Source organism: Schistocerca americana, chromosome 6 (genome assembly GCF_021461395.2).
Source record: "Schistocerca americana isolate TAMUIC-IGC-003095 chromosome 6, iqSchAmer2.1, whole genome shotgun sequence".
NCBI classification, from domain to species: Eukaryota; Metazoa; Arthropoda; class Insecta; order Orthoptera; family Acrididae; genus Schistocerca; species Schistocerca americana.
The window spans coordinates 377,448,292-377,467,783 of NC_060124.1; the positions used below are offsets into that span (position 1 = coordinate 377,448,292).

At 41.8% G+C, this 19,492-nt stretch overlaps 1 protein-coding gene across 2 annotated transcripts in view; it reads left to right on the forward strand.

Annotated features, from left to right (window-relative positions):
• The window catches only part of LOC124619264 (protein Njmu-R1-like), a 103,502-nt gene that overhangs the window by 68,187 nt on the left and 15,823 nt on the right, over positions 1-19,492 (forward strand). For both annotated transcript variants that reach the window (XM_047145531.1, XM_047145532.1), the window contains exon 6: positions 13,598-13,894. In XM_047145531.1, the coding sequence (XP_047001487.1) occupies positions 13,598-13,894 (297 nt within the window). The remainder of the gene's footprint in view (positions 1-13,597; positions 13,895-19,492) is intronic.

Consider the following 19,492-nt stretch of genomic DNA (forward strand, 5'->3'; position numbering starts at 1 on the left):
ATATATGTTGAGTTGGGTGCAGATAGAGATGTATTTCAGATACCATCCAATTATCTGTGTGATAATGAGGGCAATCTTCAGTAGTTATGGCTGTCAAATACATCTTGTCTCCAGTTGCCATTAGACTTCACATTGGCTTGTGCCCTGAACTGGTGTAAAGCTGTGCATAAAAGCACATTGTAATTTTATCATCAGTTTGTTTGATCTCAGTATTCATGTTACAACTTAAGGACCCAAGCTCTGTGGCTTCAGATGTGGCAGACAGCTCACCCTTGATTTGTTTAATCTTTGCTGAGACAAAAGAAATAGAAAAAAAGTAGCAGAAAATTAATCAAAATAGAGCACAAAAGCACAATATAAAAATCAGAAATTGGTTACATAGAAAAATTACGAGGCTTTATGGGACGCAAATTCCTTAGAGAAGGAGAGGAGAGGGGGGGGGGAGGGGGGGGGAGAAGGGATGGGGATAGAAACAGATAAAAGTACGAGGTATTTTTCTGGTATGGCGCTTTACAGAACAGTAGTGAAGGGTGTACTTTGGAACAGGTGATGGTAGCTGGACGACAGATAGAGAAGGAATCATTAGCAGCTTTTTCACACCCTGCCTTTTCTTGCCTTAGTTCTCAGGTGGCATGTATTGGAAGTGTTCAAGTAAACAGTATATTTGCTTCAGTAGGCCACTTTGTGGTTTTTAATAAAGGGTATCTACATCTACCACTGCCATTTCTCCCCTTTTATATCCATTTATAAATAGTGTGTAGGAAGAAAATCGGTCAGTGAAGCTTCAAATGAACTTGAATTGTTCTGATTTTTCCCATAACAATTATTTTGGGAGATATATTTATGTGCAGGTAGTGAATTATTGCTTGACTGTTTCTGGAATCTGTGCTCTCAAAATTTTAACAAGTATGTGTGGTCCACAAGAGCTTGAATGAGCATCTCTGTGATGTTCTTGCACTTTTTAAAAGGACATGTAACTGTAACAAAAGATACAATGTAATGGCATACAGTTTTCTTCTTTAGATCTTATCCATTTATGCTATTAATCTGCACTAGTAATGGTCCTAGGCTGATGAGTAAAACTTAAGAAACCTTTAAGAGAGAAGTATGTAAGATACACTATGTGACCAAAAGTATCCAGACACCTGGCTGAAAATGACTTACAAGTTTGTGGCACCCTCCGTAGGTAATGCTGGAATTCAATATAGTGTTGGCCCACCCTTAGCCTTGATGATAGCTTCCACTCTCACAGGCATACATTCAGTCAGGTGCTGGAAGGTTTCTTGGGGAATGGCAGCCCGTTCTTCATGGAGTGCTGCACTGAGGAGAGGTATCGATGTTGGTCAGTGAGGCCTGGCATGAAGTCGGTGTTTCAAAACATCCCAAAGGTGTCCTATAGGATTCAGGTCAGGACTCTGTGCAGGCCAGTCCATTACAGGGCGTTATTGTTATGTAACCACTCCGCCACAGGCCATACATTATGAACAGGTGCTCAGTTGTGTTGAAAGATGCAATAGCCATCCCCAAATTGCTCTTCAACAGTGGGTAGCAGGAAAGTGCTTAAAACGTCAATGTAGGCCTGTGCTGTGACAGTGCCACGCAAAACAGCAAGGGGTGCAAGCCCCCTCCATGAAAAACATGACCACACCATAACACCACCGCCTGCGAAATTTACTGTTGACACTACACTCGCTGGCAGATGACATTCACCAGACATTCGCCATACCCACACTCTGCCATGAGATCGTCACATTGTGTACCATGATTCATCACTCCACACAATGTTTTTCCACTGTTCAATCATCCAATGTTTACGCTCCTTACACCAAGCGAGGTGGCCTTAGGCATTTACCGGTGAGATGTGTGGCTTACGAGCATCCGCTCGACCATGAAATCCAAATTTTCTCACCTCCTGCCTAACCATTATAGTACTTGCAGTGGGTCCTGATGCAGTTTGGAATTCCTGTATGATGGTCTGGATAGATATATGCCTATAACACCTTACGACCCTCTTCAACTGTTGTTGGTTTCGGCCAGTTAACAGACAAGGCCTGCCTGTACATGTCCCTTCATGTGTCCACTTCACTATCACATCAGAAGCAGTGGACCTAAGGATGTTTAGGAGTGTGGAAATCTCACGTACAGACGTATGACATGAGTGACAGACAATCCCCTGACCACTTTTGAAGTCCGTGACTTCTGCAGAATGCCCTATTCTACTCTCTGATAATGTCTAAGAACTACTGAGGTCGCTGATATGGAGTATCTGGCAGTATGAGGCAGCACAATGCACCTAATATGAAAAACATATGTTTGTGGGTGTGTCCGGATACTTTTGATCACATAGTGTATCTCCATCACTGACTAATTGAATTTCCTTTCTGGATATTTAAAGATTTCCAATGATTGATCGCCAATTTTGTAATCAAACAATAATGAGTTTTCCATTTATTTATGTATGATACAGTAAATTTGTTTATGTTGAGTGTCAACTGCCAGTCCTTGCACAAAGCATCAATCCTCTTGCAAGTCTTCCTGTAATTCACTAAATATCAGAAATGCTGAGTCACAGATAGGAACAACAAAAAGACTTTCACAGTTAAAGCTTTCTCCCATTGGCCTTCGTCAGCAATAGACACACACACACACACACACACACACACACACACACACACACACACACACTCATGCAAATGCAACTCACACATACGACTGCAGTCTCAGGCAGCTGAAACCACTGAGACTGCAGTCGTGTGTGAGTTGCGATAACGTGTGTGTGTGTGTGTGTGTGTGTGTGTGTGTGTGTGTGTGTGTGTGTGTGTGTGTGCGTGCGTGCGCGCGCGTGTGCGTGTGCGTGTGCGTGACCACACGCGCGCGTGTGAACATGCGCCCGTGCGAGCGTGCGCGCGCACGCGTATGTGTGTCTATTGTTGACAAAGGCCAGGCTGAAAGCTTTAATTGTGAATGTCTTTTTGTTGTGTGTATCTGTGACTCAACATCTCCGCTATATGGTGAATAGCAATTATACTTCTCATAATATTGTTACATTCCATCCTGGATTTTCCATTGTTTGGAATTCACTAAAATTTTCTGGCATTGCAGCTTCCCTGTATACATTGATATTAGATGTGATTAACCTCACTGAGCTTTTGATATTTAGAACAACGAACAGTAATTGTCCCCAAAAACACTGTTCTAGCACATTTAAGAATTTCTGCGTATTAAGAATGTTGTACTGACAAGGGGAGGCTGCCAATTGTGAAATTCAGATTCGATTCATACTGCGCATAAAAAAAGCTCATGGCCAGAGGTGTAATGTGGCAAAGCACCAAGATGCACTTCTCAGCCGTTGTCGAGAAAATTGACAGTTAAAAGAAACCGTTGCGGTGAAATATTCTCGACGATTAGTAATTTTCTACAGCGTCGTGGCGCAGCGGTAAGCGCTCGGGTTCGTAATCCGAAGGTCGCCGGATCGAATCTCGCGGATATGTGCGTGTGTGCGAGTGTATACCTGTCCTTTTTTCCCCCTAAGGTAAGTCTTTCCGCTCCCGGGATTGGAATGACTCCTTACCCTCTCCCTTAAAACCCACTTCCTTTCGTCTTCCCCTCTCCTTCCCTCTTTCCTGATGAGGCAACAGTTTGTTGCGAAAGCTTGAATTTTGTGTGTATGTTTGTGTTTGTTTGTGTGTCTATCGACCTGCCAGCGCTTTTGTTCGGTAAGTCACCTCATCTTTGTTTTTATATATAATTTTTCCCACGTGGAATGTTTCCTTCCATTATATATATATATATATATATATATATATATATATATATATATATATATATATATAGACACACACAAAGTATTAATGAATTGCTTATGCATGTTGGTGAAGGCGGATCGCTCTCCAATTGTACCGCCTCCATTTTTCCATTTTTTTTAACAGGGTGTACCAAAGCTCTCCCGTCCGCACTGATTTTCGACAATGTTATAAGTTATGCTAGGGACCGCATCTACCTTCTTTCGAAGTTAGCAGGCAACTACGCTGTTATGCGGTGGCTTGTTTCGGCCCATTCAACATCTGTCATTCAAGTGTAACGAGCGAGTAACAGAGTTTATATTTCATACCTGCCACAGCAAATTTGTGTTCGTGGGGTCTCTATTCTAATTCGAACGTTTGACTTACGCTATACGTATTCGTTTCGGAATATCGTTTCTACGCCTTCCGTTAACTCTGCGTGGTTAACATTATGAAGACAATTAATAACATTTGTGAAATACAACTTCGTTTGCGGAAAACATAATGATGTTCGAAGTCGCCAGTTTTTCCACGACAAACAACTTTCAACAACTTATTATAAGCATAATTGTTGCAACTGATTGCCGGGAATTTATATATATATATATATATATATATATATATATATATATATATATATAAAAAGATGAGGTGACTTACCGAAGGAAAGCGCTGGCAGGTCGATAGACACACAAACATACACACAAAATTCAAGCTTTCACAACAAACTGTTGCCTCATCAGGAAAGAGGGAAGGAGAGGGAAAGACGAAAGGATGTGCGTTTTAAGGGAGAGGGTAAGGAGTCATTCCAATCCCGGGAGCGGAAAGACTTACCTTAGGGGGAAAAAAGGACAGGTGTACACTCGCGCACACACACACATATCCATCCACACATATACAGACACTAGTAGACATATTTAAAGACAAAGAGTTTGGGCAGAGATGTAAGTCGAGGCGGAAGTGCAGAGGCAAAGATGTTGTTGAGTGACAGGTGAGGTATGAGTGGCGGTAACTTGAAATTAGCGGAGATTGAGGCCTGGTGGGTAACGGGAAGAGAAGATATATTGAAGAGCAAGTTCCCATCTCCGGAGTTCGGATAGGTTGGTGTTCGTGGGAAGTATCCAGATAACCCGGACGGTGTAACACTGTGCCAAGGTGTGCTGGCCATGCACCAAGGCATGTTTAGCCACAGGGTGATCCTCATTACCAACAAACACTGTCTGCCTGTGTCCATTCATGCGAATGGACAGTTTGTTGCTGGTCATTCCCACATAGAATGCATCACAGTGTAGGCAGGTCAGTTGGTAAATCACGTGGGTGCTTTCACACGTGGCTCTGCCTTTGATCGTGTACACCTTCCGGGTTACAGGACTGGAGTAGGTGGTGGTGGGAGGGTGCATGGGACAGGTTTTACACTGGGGGCGGTTACAAGGATAGGAGCCAGAGGGTAGGGAAGGTGGTTTCGGGATTTCATAGGGATGAACTAACAGGTTACGAAGGTTAGGTGGACGGCGGAAAGAGACTCTTGGTTGAGTGGGGAGGATTTCATGAAGGATGGATCTCATTTCAGGGCAGGATTTGAGGAAGTCGTATCCTTGCTGGACAGCCACATTCAGAGTCTGGTCCAGTCCCGGAAAGTATCCTGTCACAAGTGGGGCACTTTTGTGGTTCTTCTGTGGGAGGTTATGGGTTTGAGGGGATGAGGAAGTGGCTCTGGTTATTTGCTTCTGTACCAGGTTGGGAGGGTAGTTACGGGATGCGAAAGCTGTTGTCAGGTTGTTGGTGTAATTGTTCAGGGATTCCGGACTGGAGCAGATTCGTTTGCCACGAAGACCTAGGCTGTAGGGAAGGGACCGTTTGATGTGGAATGGGTGGCAGCTGTCATAATGCAGGTACTGTTGCTTGTTGGTGGGTTTGATGTGGACGGACGTGTGAACCTGGCCATTGGACAGATGGAGGTCAACGTCAAGGAAAGTGGCGTGGGATTTGGAGTAGGACCAGGTGAATCTGACGGAACCAAAGGAGTTGAGGTTGGAGAGGAAATTCTGGAGTTCTTCTTCACTGTGAGTCCAGATCATGAAGATGTCATCAATAAATCTGTACCAAACTTTGGGTTGGCAGGCCTGGGTAACCAAGAAGCCTTCCTTTAGGTGACCCATGAATAGGTTGGCGTACGAGGGGCCATCCTGGTACCCATGGCTGTTCCCTTTAATTGTTGGTATGTCTGGCCTTCAAAAGTGAAGAAGTTGTGGGTCAGGATGAAGCTGGCTAAGGTAATGAGGAAAGAGGTTTTAGGTAGGGTGGCAGGTGATCGGCGTGAAAGGAAATGCTCCATCGCAGCGAGGCCCTGGACGTGCGGAATATTTGTGTATAAGGAAGTGGCATCAATGTTTACAAGGATGGTTTCCGGGGGTAACTGATTGGGTAAGGATTCCAGGCGTTCGAGAATGTGGTTGGTGTCTTTGATGAAGGATGGGAGACTGCATGTAATGGGTTGAAGGTGTTGATCTACGTAGGCAGAGATACGTTCTGTGGGGGCTTGGTAACCAGCTACAATGGCGCGGCCGGGATGATTGGGTTTGTGGATTTTAGGAAGAAGGTAGAAGGTAGGGGTGCGGGGTGTCGGTGGGGTCAGGAAGTTGATGGAGTCAGGTGAAAGGTTTTGCAGGGGGCCTAAGGTTCTGAGGATTCCTTGAAGCTCCACCTGGACATCGGGAATGGGATTACCTTGGCAAACTTTGTATGTGGTGTTGTCTGAAAGCTGACGCAGTCCCTCAGCCACATACTCCCGACGATCAAGTACCACGGTCGTGGAACCCTTGTCCGCCGGAAGAATGACGATGGATCGGTCATCCTTCAGATCACGGATAGCCTGGGCTTCAGCAGTGGTGATGTTGGTAGTAGGATTAAGGTTTTTTTATGAAGGATTGAGATGCAAGGCTGGAAGTCAGAAATTCCTGGAAGGTTTGGAGAGGGTGATTTTGAGGAAGAGGAGGTGGGTCCCGCTGCAACGGAGGACGGAACTGTTCCAGGCAGGGTTCAATTTGGATAGTGTCCTGGGGAGTTGTATCATTGGGAATAGGATTAGGATCATTTTTCTTCGTGGCAAAGTGATATTTCCAGCATAGAGTACGAGAGTAGGACATTAAATCATTGACGAGGGCTGTTTGGTTGAATATGGGAGTGGGGCTGAAGGTGAGGCCTTTGGATAGGACAGAGGTTTTGGATTGGGAGAGAGGTTTGGAGGAAAGGTTAACTACTGAAATAGGGTGTTGTGGTTCCAGACTGTGTTGATTGGAATTTTGAGGTTTTGGAGGGAGTGGAGCTGGAAGTGGGAGATTGAGTAGATGGGAGAGACTGGGTTTGTGTGCAATGAGAGGAGGTTGAGGTTTACTGGACAGGTTGTGAAGGGTGAGTGAGTTGCCTTTCCAGAGGTGGGAAACCAGGAGATTGGATAGTTTTTTGAGGTGGAGGGTGGCATGCTGTTCTAATTTGCGGTTGGCCTGTAGGAGGATGCTCTGAACAGCCGGTGTGGATGTGGGAGAGGGAAGATTAAGGACTTTTATTAAGGATAGGAGTTGACGGGTGTGTTCATTGGCTAAGTTGATGTGTAGGTGAAGGATTAGGTGGGTGAGGGCAATGGATTGTTCAGTTTGGAACTGGTATAGGGACTGATGGAAGGAAGGGTTGCAGCCAGAGATGGGAACTTTAAGTGTGAGGCCTTTGGGGGTGATGCCAAATGTTAGACAAGCCTGAGAAAATAGAATATGGGAGTGTAATCTGGCTAGGGCGAAGGCATGTTTGCGGAGGGAATGTAAATAAAACTTAATGGGGACGTTGTGGGGGTGTTGTGAGGGTGACATGGTATTAGAAGGTGGAAAGTGTACCATGAGGCTGAAATGAAAATGAAAATAAAAATATATGGGGAGAGATAAAGGTGAACTGGAAAGTAACTGGAGATCTGGTGTGAAAAAGTCGAAAAGGTGTTGGTTACAGCTGGGCTATGTTGGACTTGGGTTGGTAGACAACGATGTGCACCAAGGTTAGGGGGTTGTGTTGCCGCCAAAACACGTTAAAGGACGGAGAAATTCGGGAAAATTTCGAAAAAACTGCGTGTAATGTATTAAAAGGAGTGGTTTTGTGGTGGTAGATTATGAAAATGAGGCTAACAATTGTCTGACGAAGAAATAATGACGTTAAAACCTGTGGGAAGCGGCTAAAAATTATCAGTGATGTGGGAAAAACGGAAACGGAAATGGAAATAAAGCGAAAGTTATTAGAAATAGCCGAAATGGTTGTTTAAAAGGTGAAAGGAACTGTTTGTGAACTAGAAACGGTGGATTTTATAGCAGCGGTAGTGTTGAAAGCGGCAAAAAAATTTTTTTGGTTATGGTTTGGAAGTGGGTTACGTATTATTGAGTATATATAGGCGGGATAAATTGTATAGCAGATTACAGTAAAAAGGAGAAGGTGAATACAAAGTGAAACTACTGGCAAAAACACAAAGAGAGAATAAGATGACAGGAAAGATTTCGAAATGCAACAGTGACAATAACAAACGTAATTGTTGGGTTCAAATTAATGATATTAATATAATAGAGGGAAACATTCCACGTGGGAAAAATTTATCAAAAGGCAAAGATGATGTGACTTACCAAACGAAAGCGCTGGCAGGTCGAAAGACACACAAACAAACACAAACATACACACAAAATTCAAGCTTTCACAACAAAATGTTGCCTCATCAGGAAAGAGGGAAGGAGAGGGAAAGACGAAAGGATGTGGGTCTTAAGGGAGAGGGTAAGGAGTCATTCCAATCCCGGGAGCGGAAAGACTTACCTTAGGGGGAAAAAAGGACGGGTATACACTCTCTCACACACACACATGTCCATCCACACATATACAGACACAAGCAGACATATTTAAAGACAAAGAGTTTGGGCAGAGATGTAAGTCGAGGCGGAAGTGCAGAGCAAAGATGTTGTTGAATGGCAGGTGAGGTATACACTCGCACTTGAAATTAGCGGAGATTGAGGCCTGGTGGGTAACGGGAAGAGAGGATATATTGAAGAGCAAGTTCTCATCTCCGGAGTTCGGATAGGTTGGTCTTGGTGGGAAGTATCCAGATAACCCGGACGGTGTAACACTGTGCCAAGGTGTGCTGGCCGTGCACCAAGGCATGTTTAGCCACAGGGTGATCCTCATTACCAACAAACACTGTCTGCCTGTGTCCATTCATGCGAATGGACAGTTTGTTGCTGGTCATTCCCACATAGAATGCATCACAGTGTAGGCAGGTCAGTTGGTAAATCACGTGGGTGCTTTCACACGTGGCTCTGCCTTTGATCGTGTACATCTTCCGGGTTACAGGACTGGAGTAGGTGGTGGTGGGAGGGTGCATGGGACAGGTTTTACACCGGGGGCGGTTACAAGGATAGGAGCCAGAGGGTAGGGAAGGTGGTTTGGGGATTTCATAGGGATGAACTAACAGGTTACGAAGGTTAGGTGGACGGCGGAAAGACACTCTTGGTGGAGTGGGGAGGATTTCATGAAGGATGGATCTCATTTCAGGGCAGGATTTGAGGAAGTCGTATCCCTGCTGGAGAGCCACATTCAGAGTCTGGTCCAGTCCTGGAAAGTATCCTGTCACAAGTGGGGCACTTTTGTGGTTCTTCTGTGGGAGGTTCTGAGTTTGAGGGGATGAGGAAGTGGCTCTGGTTATTTGCTTCCGTACCAGGCCGGGAGGGTAGTTACAGGATGCGAAAGCTGTTGTCAGGTTGTTGGATTAATGGTTCAGGGATTCCGGACTGAAGCAGATTCGTTTGCTACGAAGACCTAGGCTGTAGGGAAGGGACCGTTTGATGTGGAATGGGTGGCAGCTGTCATAATGGAGGTACTGTTGCTTGTTGGTGGGCTTGATGTGGACGGACGTGTGAAGCTGGCCATTGGACAGATGGAGGTCAACGTCAAGGAAAGTGGCGTGGGATTTGCAGTAGGACCAGGTGAATTTGGTGGAACCAAAGGAGTTGAAGTTGGAGAGGAAATTCTGGAGTTCTTCTTCACTGTGAGTCTAGATCATGAAGATGTCATCAATAAATCTGTACCAAACTTTGGGTTGGCAGGCCTGGGTATCCAAGAAGGTTTCCTCTAGGTGACCCATGAATAGGTTGGCATACGAGGGGGCCATCCTGGTATCCATGGCTGTTCCCTTTAATTGTTGGTATGTCTGGCCTTCAAAAGTGAAGAAGTTGTGGGTCAGGATGAAGCTGGCTAAGGTAATGAGGAAAGAGGTTTTAGGTAGGGTGGCAGGTGATCGGCGTGAAAGGAAATGCTCCATCGCAGCGAGGCCCTGGACGTGCGGAATATTTGTGTATGAGGAAGTGGCATCAATGTTTACAAGGATGGTTTCCGGGGGTAACAGATTGGGTAAGGATTCCAGACGTTCGAGAAAGTGGTTGGTGTCTTTGATGAAGGATGAGAGCCTGCATGTAATGGGTTGAAGGTGTTGATCTACGTAGGCAGAGATACGTTCTGTGGGGGCTTGGTAACCAGCTACAATGGGGCGGCCGGGATGATTGGGTTTGTAGATTTTAGGAAGAAGGTAGAAGGTAGGGGTGCGGGGTGTCGGTGGGGTCAGGAGGTTGATGGAGTCAGGTGAAAGGTTTTGCAGGGGGCCTAAGGTTCTGAGGATTCCTTGAAGCTCCGCCTGGACATCGGGAATGGGATTACCTTGGCAAACTTTGTAAGTGGTGTTGTCTGAAAGCTGACGCAGTCCCTCAGCCACATACTCCCGACGATCAAGTACCACGGTCGTGGAACCCTTGTCCGCCGGAAGAATGACGATGGATCGGTCAGCCTTCAGATCACAGATAGCCTGGGCTTCAGCAGTGGTGATGTTGGGAGTAGGATTAAGGTTTTTTAAGAAGGATTGAGAAGCAAGGCTGGAAGTCAGAAATTCCTGGAAGGTTTGGAGAGGGTGATTTTGAGGAAGAGGAGGTGTGTGTGTGTGTGTGTGTGTGTGTGTGTGTGTGTGTGTATATATATAATATATATATGAATTATAAAAAACAAATACTAAAAAAAAAAAAGTTGCATAGCGCGAGATTCGATCCGGCGACCTTCGGATTACGAACCAGAGCGCTTCCCGCTGCGCTGCTGGAGTATTTCACTGCAACGGTTTCTTTTAACTGTCGATTTTCTCAACAACGGCTGAGAAGTGCATCTTGGTGCCCTGCCACATTACACCTCTGGCCTTGAGCTTTTATTATGCGCAGTATGAATCGAATCTGAATTTCGCAATTGGCGGCCTCTCCTTGTGAGTTATATTTGCTAAAAAGTCATCAATCCAATGAGAAAACTGGTCCAGTATTTGGTTTATTGTGTACCAACCTTCGCTGTCCAGCAATACAATAGCAAAGTGCCCTACATCACAACAAGCAGACATAGGGGATTCAATGTTGCTGTTGTTGTGGTCTTCAGTCCAGAGACTGGTTTGATGGAGCTCTCCATGCTACTCCATCCTGTATAAGCTTCATCATCTCCCAGTACCTACTGCAACCTACATCCTTCTGAATCTGCTTGTATATTCATCTCTTGGTCTCCCTCTACGATTTTTATCCTCCACGCTGCCCTCCAATACTAAATTGGTGATTCCTTGATGCCTCAAAACGTGTCCTACCAACCAATCTCTTCTTCTAGTCAAGTTATGCCACAAATTTCTCCTCTCCTCAATTCTGTTCAGTACCTCCTCATTAGTTATGTGATCTACCCATCTAATCTTCAGCATTCTTCTGCAGCAACACATTTCAATAGCTTCTATTCTCTTCTTGCCTAAAATATTTATTGCCCATGTTTCACTTCCATACATGACTACACTCAACATACACACTTTCAGAAACGACTTCCTGACATTTAGTACTGTACTTGATGTTAATAAATTTCTCTTCAGCAATGCTTTCCTTATCATTGGCAGTCTACATCTTATATCCTCTCTACTTCAACCATCATCAATTATTTTGCTCCCCAAATAGCAAAACTCATTTAGTACTTCACGTGTCTCATTTCCTAATCTGATTCCCTCAGCATCACCTGATTTTTTAATTCGACTACGTTCCATTATCCTCGTTTTGCTTTTGTTGATGTTCATCTTATATCCTCCTTTCAAGACACTATCCATTCTGTTCAACTGCTATTCCAGGTCCTTTGCTGTCTCTGACATAATTACAATGTCATCGGTGAACCTCAAAGTTTTTGTTTCTTCTTCATAGATTTTAATTCCTACTCCGAATTTTTCTTTTGTTTCCTTTACTGCTTGCTCAATAGAAAGATTGAATAACATCAGGGATAGACTACAACCCTGTCTTGCTCCCTTCCCAGCCATTGCTTCCCTTTCATGCCCATCGACTCTTATAACTGCCATCTGGTTTCTGTACAAATTGTAAACAGACTTTTTCTCTGTATTTGACCCCTGCCACCTTCAGAATTTGAAAGAGAGTATTCCAGTCAACATTGTCAAAAGCTTTCTCTAAGTCTACAAATGCTAGAAATATAGGTTTGCTTTTCCTTAATCTATCTTCTAACATAAGTCGTAGGGTCAGTATTGCCTCACGTGTTCCAACATTTCTATGGAATTCAAACTCTTCCCCGAGGTCAGCTTCTACCAGTTTTTCCATTCGTCTGTAAAGAATTCATGTTAGTATTTTGCAGCCATGACTTATTAAACTGATAGTTCAGTAATTTTCACATCTGTCAACATCTGCTTTCTTTGGGATTGGAATTATTATATTCTTCTTGAAGTCCGAGGTTATTTTGCCTGTCTCATACATCTTGCTCACCAGATGGAAGAGTTTTGTCGGGGGTGGCTCTCCCAAGGCTATCTGTGGTTCTAATGGATTGTTGTCTACTCTCGGGGGCTTGTTTCGACTTAGATCTTTCAGTGCTCCGTCAAACTCTTCACGCAGTATCATATCTCCCATTTCATCTTCATCTACATGTCCTTCCATTTCTATAATATTGTCCTCAAGTACATCACCCATGTATAGAGCCTCTATATAGTCACCACCACTATGAAAACTATGAGTTAATAAATATAAAATTGAGGAACTAAGGTCAAAACTGGAAACTGCAATAAGAAAGTAAAATCACCCAGCTTGAGTAGTGCTTGATGGTCATCATGTAGCCAATTATAACTAAAGGTGGCACTGAATTTTAGGAGTGGTTGCACCAAAGCAGTATGAGGGGAAAGTTAGTCACAAACTTGATCAAAAGAGTTGAGTTTGGTATTCTCCACTGTAGATAGTGGAAGTTGAATGGTAGCACTATAATAAAGATATCCAATTTATGTTATTTGTCTGTCACTCACTTTGATTTTATTTTTAGTTTAATGATGCATCCCACCAACCTTTGTATTCTGAGACTGAATTGTGCTAGCACTCAACAGCCCTCATTAGTAATTTAATTGCAATAGCTGGGACAAGTTAGTGTATTCAACAAGCATTGTAGTGACATGATATTATAATTGCAGTAATTATTGTTTGATTACAATTAGGAATATGCATGTAGTAGGTCAGCTAATGAGCTTGTCATATTCTTCAGAAAAATTAGTTTTTCGTTAATATGTTTTTGTCAGCTGACATTGTCAATGCTTTGCCAATTATATATTTGGTCAAACAGTATCAGGCACTGTCATCTACATTATTGGCTATTCAATTTTGTGTTTCTTGGGTAAACAAGAGTCTAAATTCCATTTACATTACATGAAGCACTGTTTGTATTTAATGATTACATTTATATGTATGTAAGTTTTTGTTGTTTAGGCACAGCAGAATAGAAAAGTAATGGGGAGTGATAATGTAGGTCCAAAAGCAGTAGCTGATGTTCAAAGATTCATCTCTTCTTGTGCTGTTGTTCAATACTTGGGCTCAATTAATAAAGCTGAATCTACTGACAATTCACCGGTCTTTTTGAAAACTGGAAGTCCTGGAGGAAAACTGAGAATTGATGAAATTAACTGTAACTCATACTGCATGGACTGGGCACAGCGTCTGTTGTCTTTGGGTGAAAACTGTGAACCTTGGAAAATCAGGAAAGTGCTAGAAGCATTCAAATTAAAGGTAATTTATGCAACATCTACTTAAAACTATCTCAGTTTTTTTTTTTCAACTGGTCTGATGAGTTACTAATTGACAGTGTGTAACAAAATTAATAAATTTAGTTTTTAGTAAGTATGTCTATTATTCAGTTACAATGTTTAGATAAATTCTTACACCCTGTTATCTTTACTAAGGAACCAGGTAATATGTTATTTATACTAAGAGTGATAATAGTAAGATTGCAGTAGGAATTACAATGTTAAATTCGTGTTAGAGAGCAGAAAGGTGTAAAGAATATATTGAAGGCCTCTATGAAGTGGAGGACTTACCTGATGACATGATAGAAGGAGAAATTGGAGTCAGTGTGGAAGACAATAGGGGATCCAGTATTATCAGAATGTAAAATAGCTGTGAAAGACTTGAGATCAAATAAGGCAGAAGGGTTAGATAAAATTCCTTTGGAGTTTATAAAATAATTTGAGGAAATGGCAATCGAACGACTATTCAAGTTGACAATAATCTATTAGACTGGTGACACTCCATGAAACATTCAGAAAAATATCATCCACACAGTTCTGAAGATAGCAAGGGCAGATAAGTGTGACAGCTACTATACAATTAGCTTAACAGCCCATGCATCCAAGCTACTGACAAGAATAATATGCAGAAAAATGTAGAAGAAAATTGAGGATCTGTTAGATAACGATTGGTTTGGCTTTCGGGAAGGTAAAGGCACCAGAGAGGCAGGTTTGATGTTCCATTTGATAATGGAAGAAAGGCATGCTATAGTATTGGTCATCCTAGGAAAACAATGCAAAATGGTGGCAAGTTGTTTGAAATTCTGATAAAAATAAAAATAAGCTATAGAAAAAGACTGGTAACATACAATATGTACAAGAATGAAGAGGGAACAATAATATTTGAACACCAAGAACAAAGTGCTCTGATTAAAGAGGATGTAAGATATGGATGCAGTCTTTTGCCCCTACTGTTCAGTCTCTATATCGAAGAAGCAATAATGGAAATAAAGGAAAGATTCAAGAGTGGGATTAAAATTCAGAGTGCAAGGACATCAATTACAAGATTCATTGATGCCATTGCTATCCTCAGTGAAAGTGAAGAAGAATTACAGGATCTGTTGAATGGAATGAATAGTCTAATTAGTGCAGGATAAGCATTGAGAGTAAACTAGAAAAAGACAAAAGTAACGAGGAGTAGCGCAATTGAGAATAACAAGAAAGTTAAAACCAAAATTGGTGATCACGAAATAAATGAAGTGAGGAATCTTGCTACCTAGGAAGCAGAATAATCCATGAGAAATGAAGCATGGAGGACATAAAAAGCACTGTAGCGTACACAAAATGGGCATCCCTGGCAAAAAGTAGTCTGCTGATATCAAACATATCTACATCTACATCTATATGAATACTCTGCAAATCACATTTAAGTGCCTGGCAGAGGGTTCATCGAACCACCTTCACAATTCTCTTTTATTCTAATCTCGTATAGCGCGCGAAAAAAACAAACACTGATATCTTTCCGTAAGAGCTCTGATTTCCCTTATTTTATCGTGGTGATCATTTCTCCCTATGTAGGTTGGTGTCAACAAAATATTTTCACATTCGGAGGAGAAAGTTGGTGATGGGAATTTCGTGAGAAGATTCCATCACAAAGAAAAACGCCTTTAATGATGTCCAGCCCAAATCCCATATCATTTCAGTGACACTCTCTCCCATATTTCATGATAATACAAAATGGGCTGCCCCCCTTTGAACTTTTTTGATGTACTCTGTCAGTCCTATCTGGTAAGGATCCCACACCGCGCAGCAGTATTCTAAAGGAGGATGGACAAGCATAGTGTAGGCAGTCTCCTTACTAGATCTGTTACATTTTCTAAGTGTCCTGCCAATAAAATGCAGTCTTTGGCTAGCCTCTCCCCCCCCCCCTCCCCCTTGCCACACACACACACACACACACACACACACACACACACACACACACACACACACAACATTTACTGTGTGTTCCTTCCAATTTAAGCTGTTCATAATTTTAATTTCTAGGTATTTATTTGAATTTATGGCCTTTATGTTTGACTGATTTATGGTGTAACCAAAGTTTAACAGATTCCTTTTAGCACTCATGTGGATGACCTCACACTTTTCATTATTTAGAGTCAACTGCCAATTTTCACACCATTCAGATATCTTTTCTGAATCTTTTTGCAATTTGTTTTGATCTTCTGATGACTTTATTAGTCGATAAACAACAGTGTCATCTGCAAACAACCTAAGATGACTGCTTGGATTGTCTCCCAAATTGTTTATACAGATAAGGAACAGCAAAGGGCCTATGACACTAACTTGGGGAATGCCAGAAATCACTTCTGTTTTACTCTATGACTTTCCATCAGTTACTACAAACTGTGACCTCTTTGACAGGAAGTCACAAATCCAGTCACATAACTGAGATGATATTCCATAAGCACACAATTTCACTATAAGGCACTTGTGTGACACAGTGTCAAAAGCCTTCTGGAAATCCAGAAATACGGAATCGATCTGAAATCCCTTGTCAATAGCACTCAACACATGCAAATAAAGAGCTAGTTGTGTTTCACAAGTATAATGTTTTCTAAACCCATGTTGACTGTGTGTCAATAGACTGTTTTCATAATGTTCGAACACAATATATGTTCCAGAACCCTGCTGCATATCAATGTTGTAATTAAGTGGATTACTCCTGCTACCTTTCTTGAATACTGGTGTGATCTGTGCATCTTTCCAGTCATTGGGTACAAATCTTTCATCGAGCAAATGGTTGTATATGATTGTCAAGTATGGAGCTAATGCTTCAGCATACTCCGAAAGGAACCTAATTGGTATACCGTCTGGACCAGAAGACTTGCTTTTATTAAGTGATTTAAATTGCTTCACTACTCCGAGGATATTTAATTCTATGTTACTCCTGTTGGCAGCTGTTCTTGATTTGAATTCTGGTATATTTACTTCGTCTTCTTTTTGAATGCATTTCGGAAGGCTGTGTTTAGTAACTCTGCTTTGGCAGCACTGTCTTCGATAGTACCTCCATTGGTATTGCATAGAGAAGGCCTTGATTGTTTCTTGCCGCTAACATTTTTCACATACGATCAGAATCCCTTTGGATTTTCTGCCAGGTTTTGGACAAAGTTTCATTGTGGAAACTGTATAAGCATCTCGCATTGAAGTCTACGCTAAATTTCGAGCTTCTGTAAAAGATCGCCAGTCTTGGGGATTTCGCGTCTGTTTAAATTTGGCATGTTTGTTTCGTTGTTTCTGCAACAGTGTTCTGACCCATTTTGTGTACCAAGGATGATCAGCTCCATCGTTTGTTAAGTTATTTGGTATAAATCTCTCAGTTGCTGCCAATATTATTTCTCTGAATTCAAGCCACATCTGGTATACACTTACATAACTAATTTGGAAGGAGTGGAGATTGTCTCTCAGGAAGGCATCAAGTGAATTTTTTATCTGGTTTTTTGAATAAATATATTTTTCCTTTATTTTTGGAGGATTTGGGGGTTACAATATTCAATCTCACTACAACAACCCTGTGTTCACTAATCCCTGAATCCATTGTGATGCTCGTTATTAATTCAGGATTATTTGTTGCTAAGAGGTCAAGCGTGTTTTCACAACCATTTACTATTCGTGTGGGCTCATGAACTAACTGCTCGAAATAATTTTCAGAGAATACATTTAGCTTAATTTTGGATGATGATGTATGCTTACCTCCGGAATTAAACACATATTTTCGCCGACATATCAATGGTAAATTAAAGTCACCACCAACTATAATCGTATGAGTCTGGTACATTGTTTCACGTTATTTGTATTCCTATGCACTTTCAATCTAGTAACCATTTAAAAATTCACTCTAAGTATAACAACTACATGAGTACACTTCACTCAACAGTTTATCCAACTTTACACTCAAACAGTAAAGTACTGTTTTATGCTCATCCAGCATAGAGTTTAGGCTGGATGTTGTTTTCTGCATCTGCGTCCTCGCGATGCATGTGAGAGCTGTCTACTCCCCACATCAGATCTTCTTAGTCGAATTGTTCTCGGCGTATCTCTTCTTAGTCTAATACGTTGAGATCTTCTCTCCTTTCTTTTAACATTATGACTTTCTTACGTCTTCCCTTTTGTTGCATTTACTAATTTTCTTCATGTGATTTTTTTAGGCGTAGTCCAGTTTCTCGCAATGGTACTCTCGTCTTGTTATACTCAGTTGCTAAGGCCACACATATCATCTTCTTATCTTGTTTTCGTCTCAAAATTCCTGTTTTCTTCTGTGACCTTCAAAGGTCGCCAAGTTGTAACAGTTTGTGATGTGTTTGGCAAAAAAATAATATTTTCTTATCTTTGTAATCTGATGATCACATATACAGATTTTAGTGTCACCATACTCATCGATTAACGATGTATTTGACTCAAAACCAAACAGAATTGTCTGCAGAACATAGGTATATGACTACCAGAAACCAACTAAATAACATTTATAAGAGAGTTGGTTTAATAACCATTCCTCTTCTCACTATGAATCTCAATACATGTCTTTTCCTTTCCAAGTCCAAAACAAGCATTAATTAACAATACTTCAACTGTTCTTTTTTTTTCACTACAATCGTCAAAGTTATAATACAGCACAGAATGCATAAACACTCCTTGTTCTTTCATTATGGCTTCCATGGCATGACTGGCAAACACTTGTAGGTGCTGTTCGACCGCCACATCTATAGTCGTCTCACGATAAACTTCAAACCTGCACACACAGACAGGTGATCAGCAGTAAATAGGCTCTTTCACACTTATATTTAAAATATTGTGTGTTCAAGATGGCAGAAGGCCAAGTGGTTCTAGAATTTACACAGAAATTCTCAAAACACTACAAACTTTGGAAACAGTATGTCTTGAAAACTGATACACGCTGACTGATGTGTGCATAAACTGTCAAATCGTCACTGAAGCTAGAAAAGAGGAATGATTAATGTTCTCATAATGCACACAAGATGAATGTGTCAGCCACAGTGCCTCATACACAAGATGAAACACCTGGAATACGTTCTGAGGAGCAAAGGGTACTCCATCAGTTGCATAAGAAATATCATGAAATATAACTTTTAGCAAAGTGACACATTGGAAGAAGAAATGTGGTGTAGGGGCTTTCTGCCTTACATTCCCAGGGTGATGGACAGAATTGATCATACATTGTGCAAACGTGATGTAAATACTATTTACAAACCAACTGAGAAAATCAAAGAGTGTCTCAGATCAACAAAGGACAAAAGGAACTCACTTTCAGTGTTGGGAATATACCACATGACTTGTACATGAGAATAAGTCATTGTTGGAATGCCTGTACAATCCATCAACACCAGGATAAATGATATTGTAGGTTGAGACAGGTGGCAAAATCAGCCATGGTGAGTGTGCACTGTGTGAGACAGACCACATAATAAAATTTGCTGATGCTGAAGTTGTCATTGTGGAGAAGACAAACCGTTTCTCCAGGCCAAAAGCTATCTTCTCCCACGCGATCAATGTCTGAAAATGTGGCTCCTTACTAAACCATTCT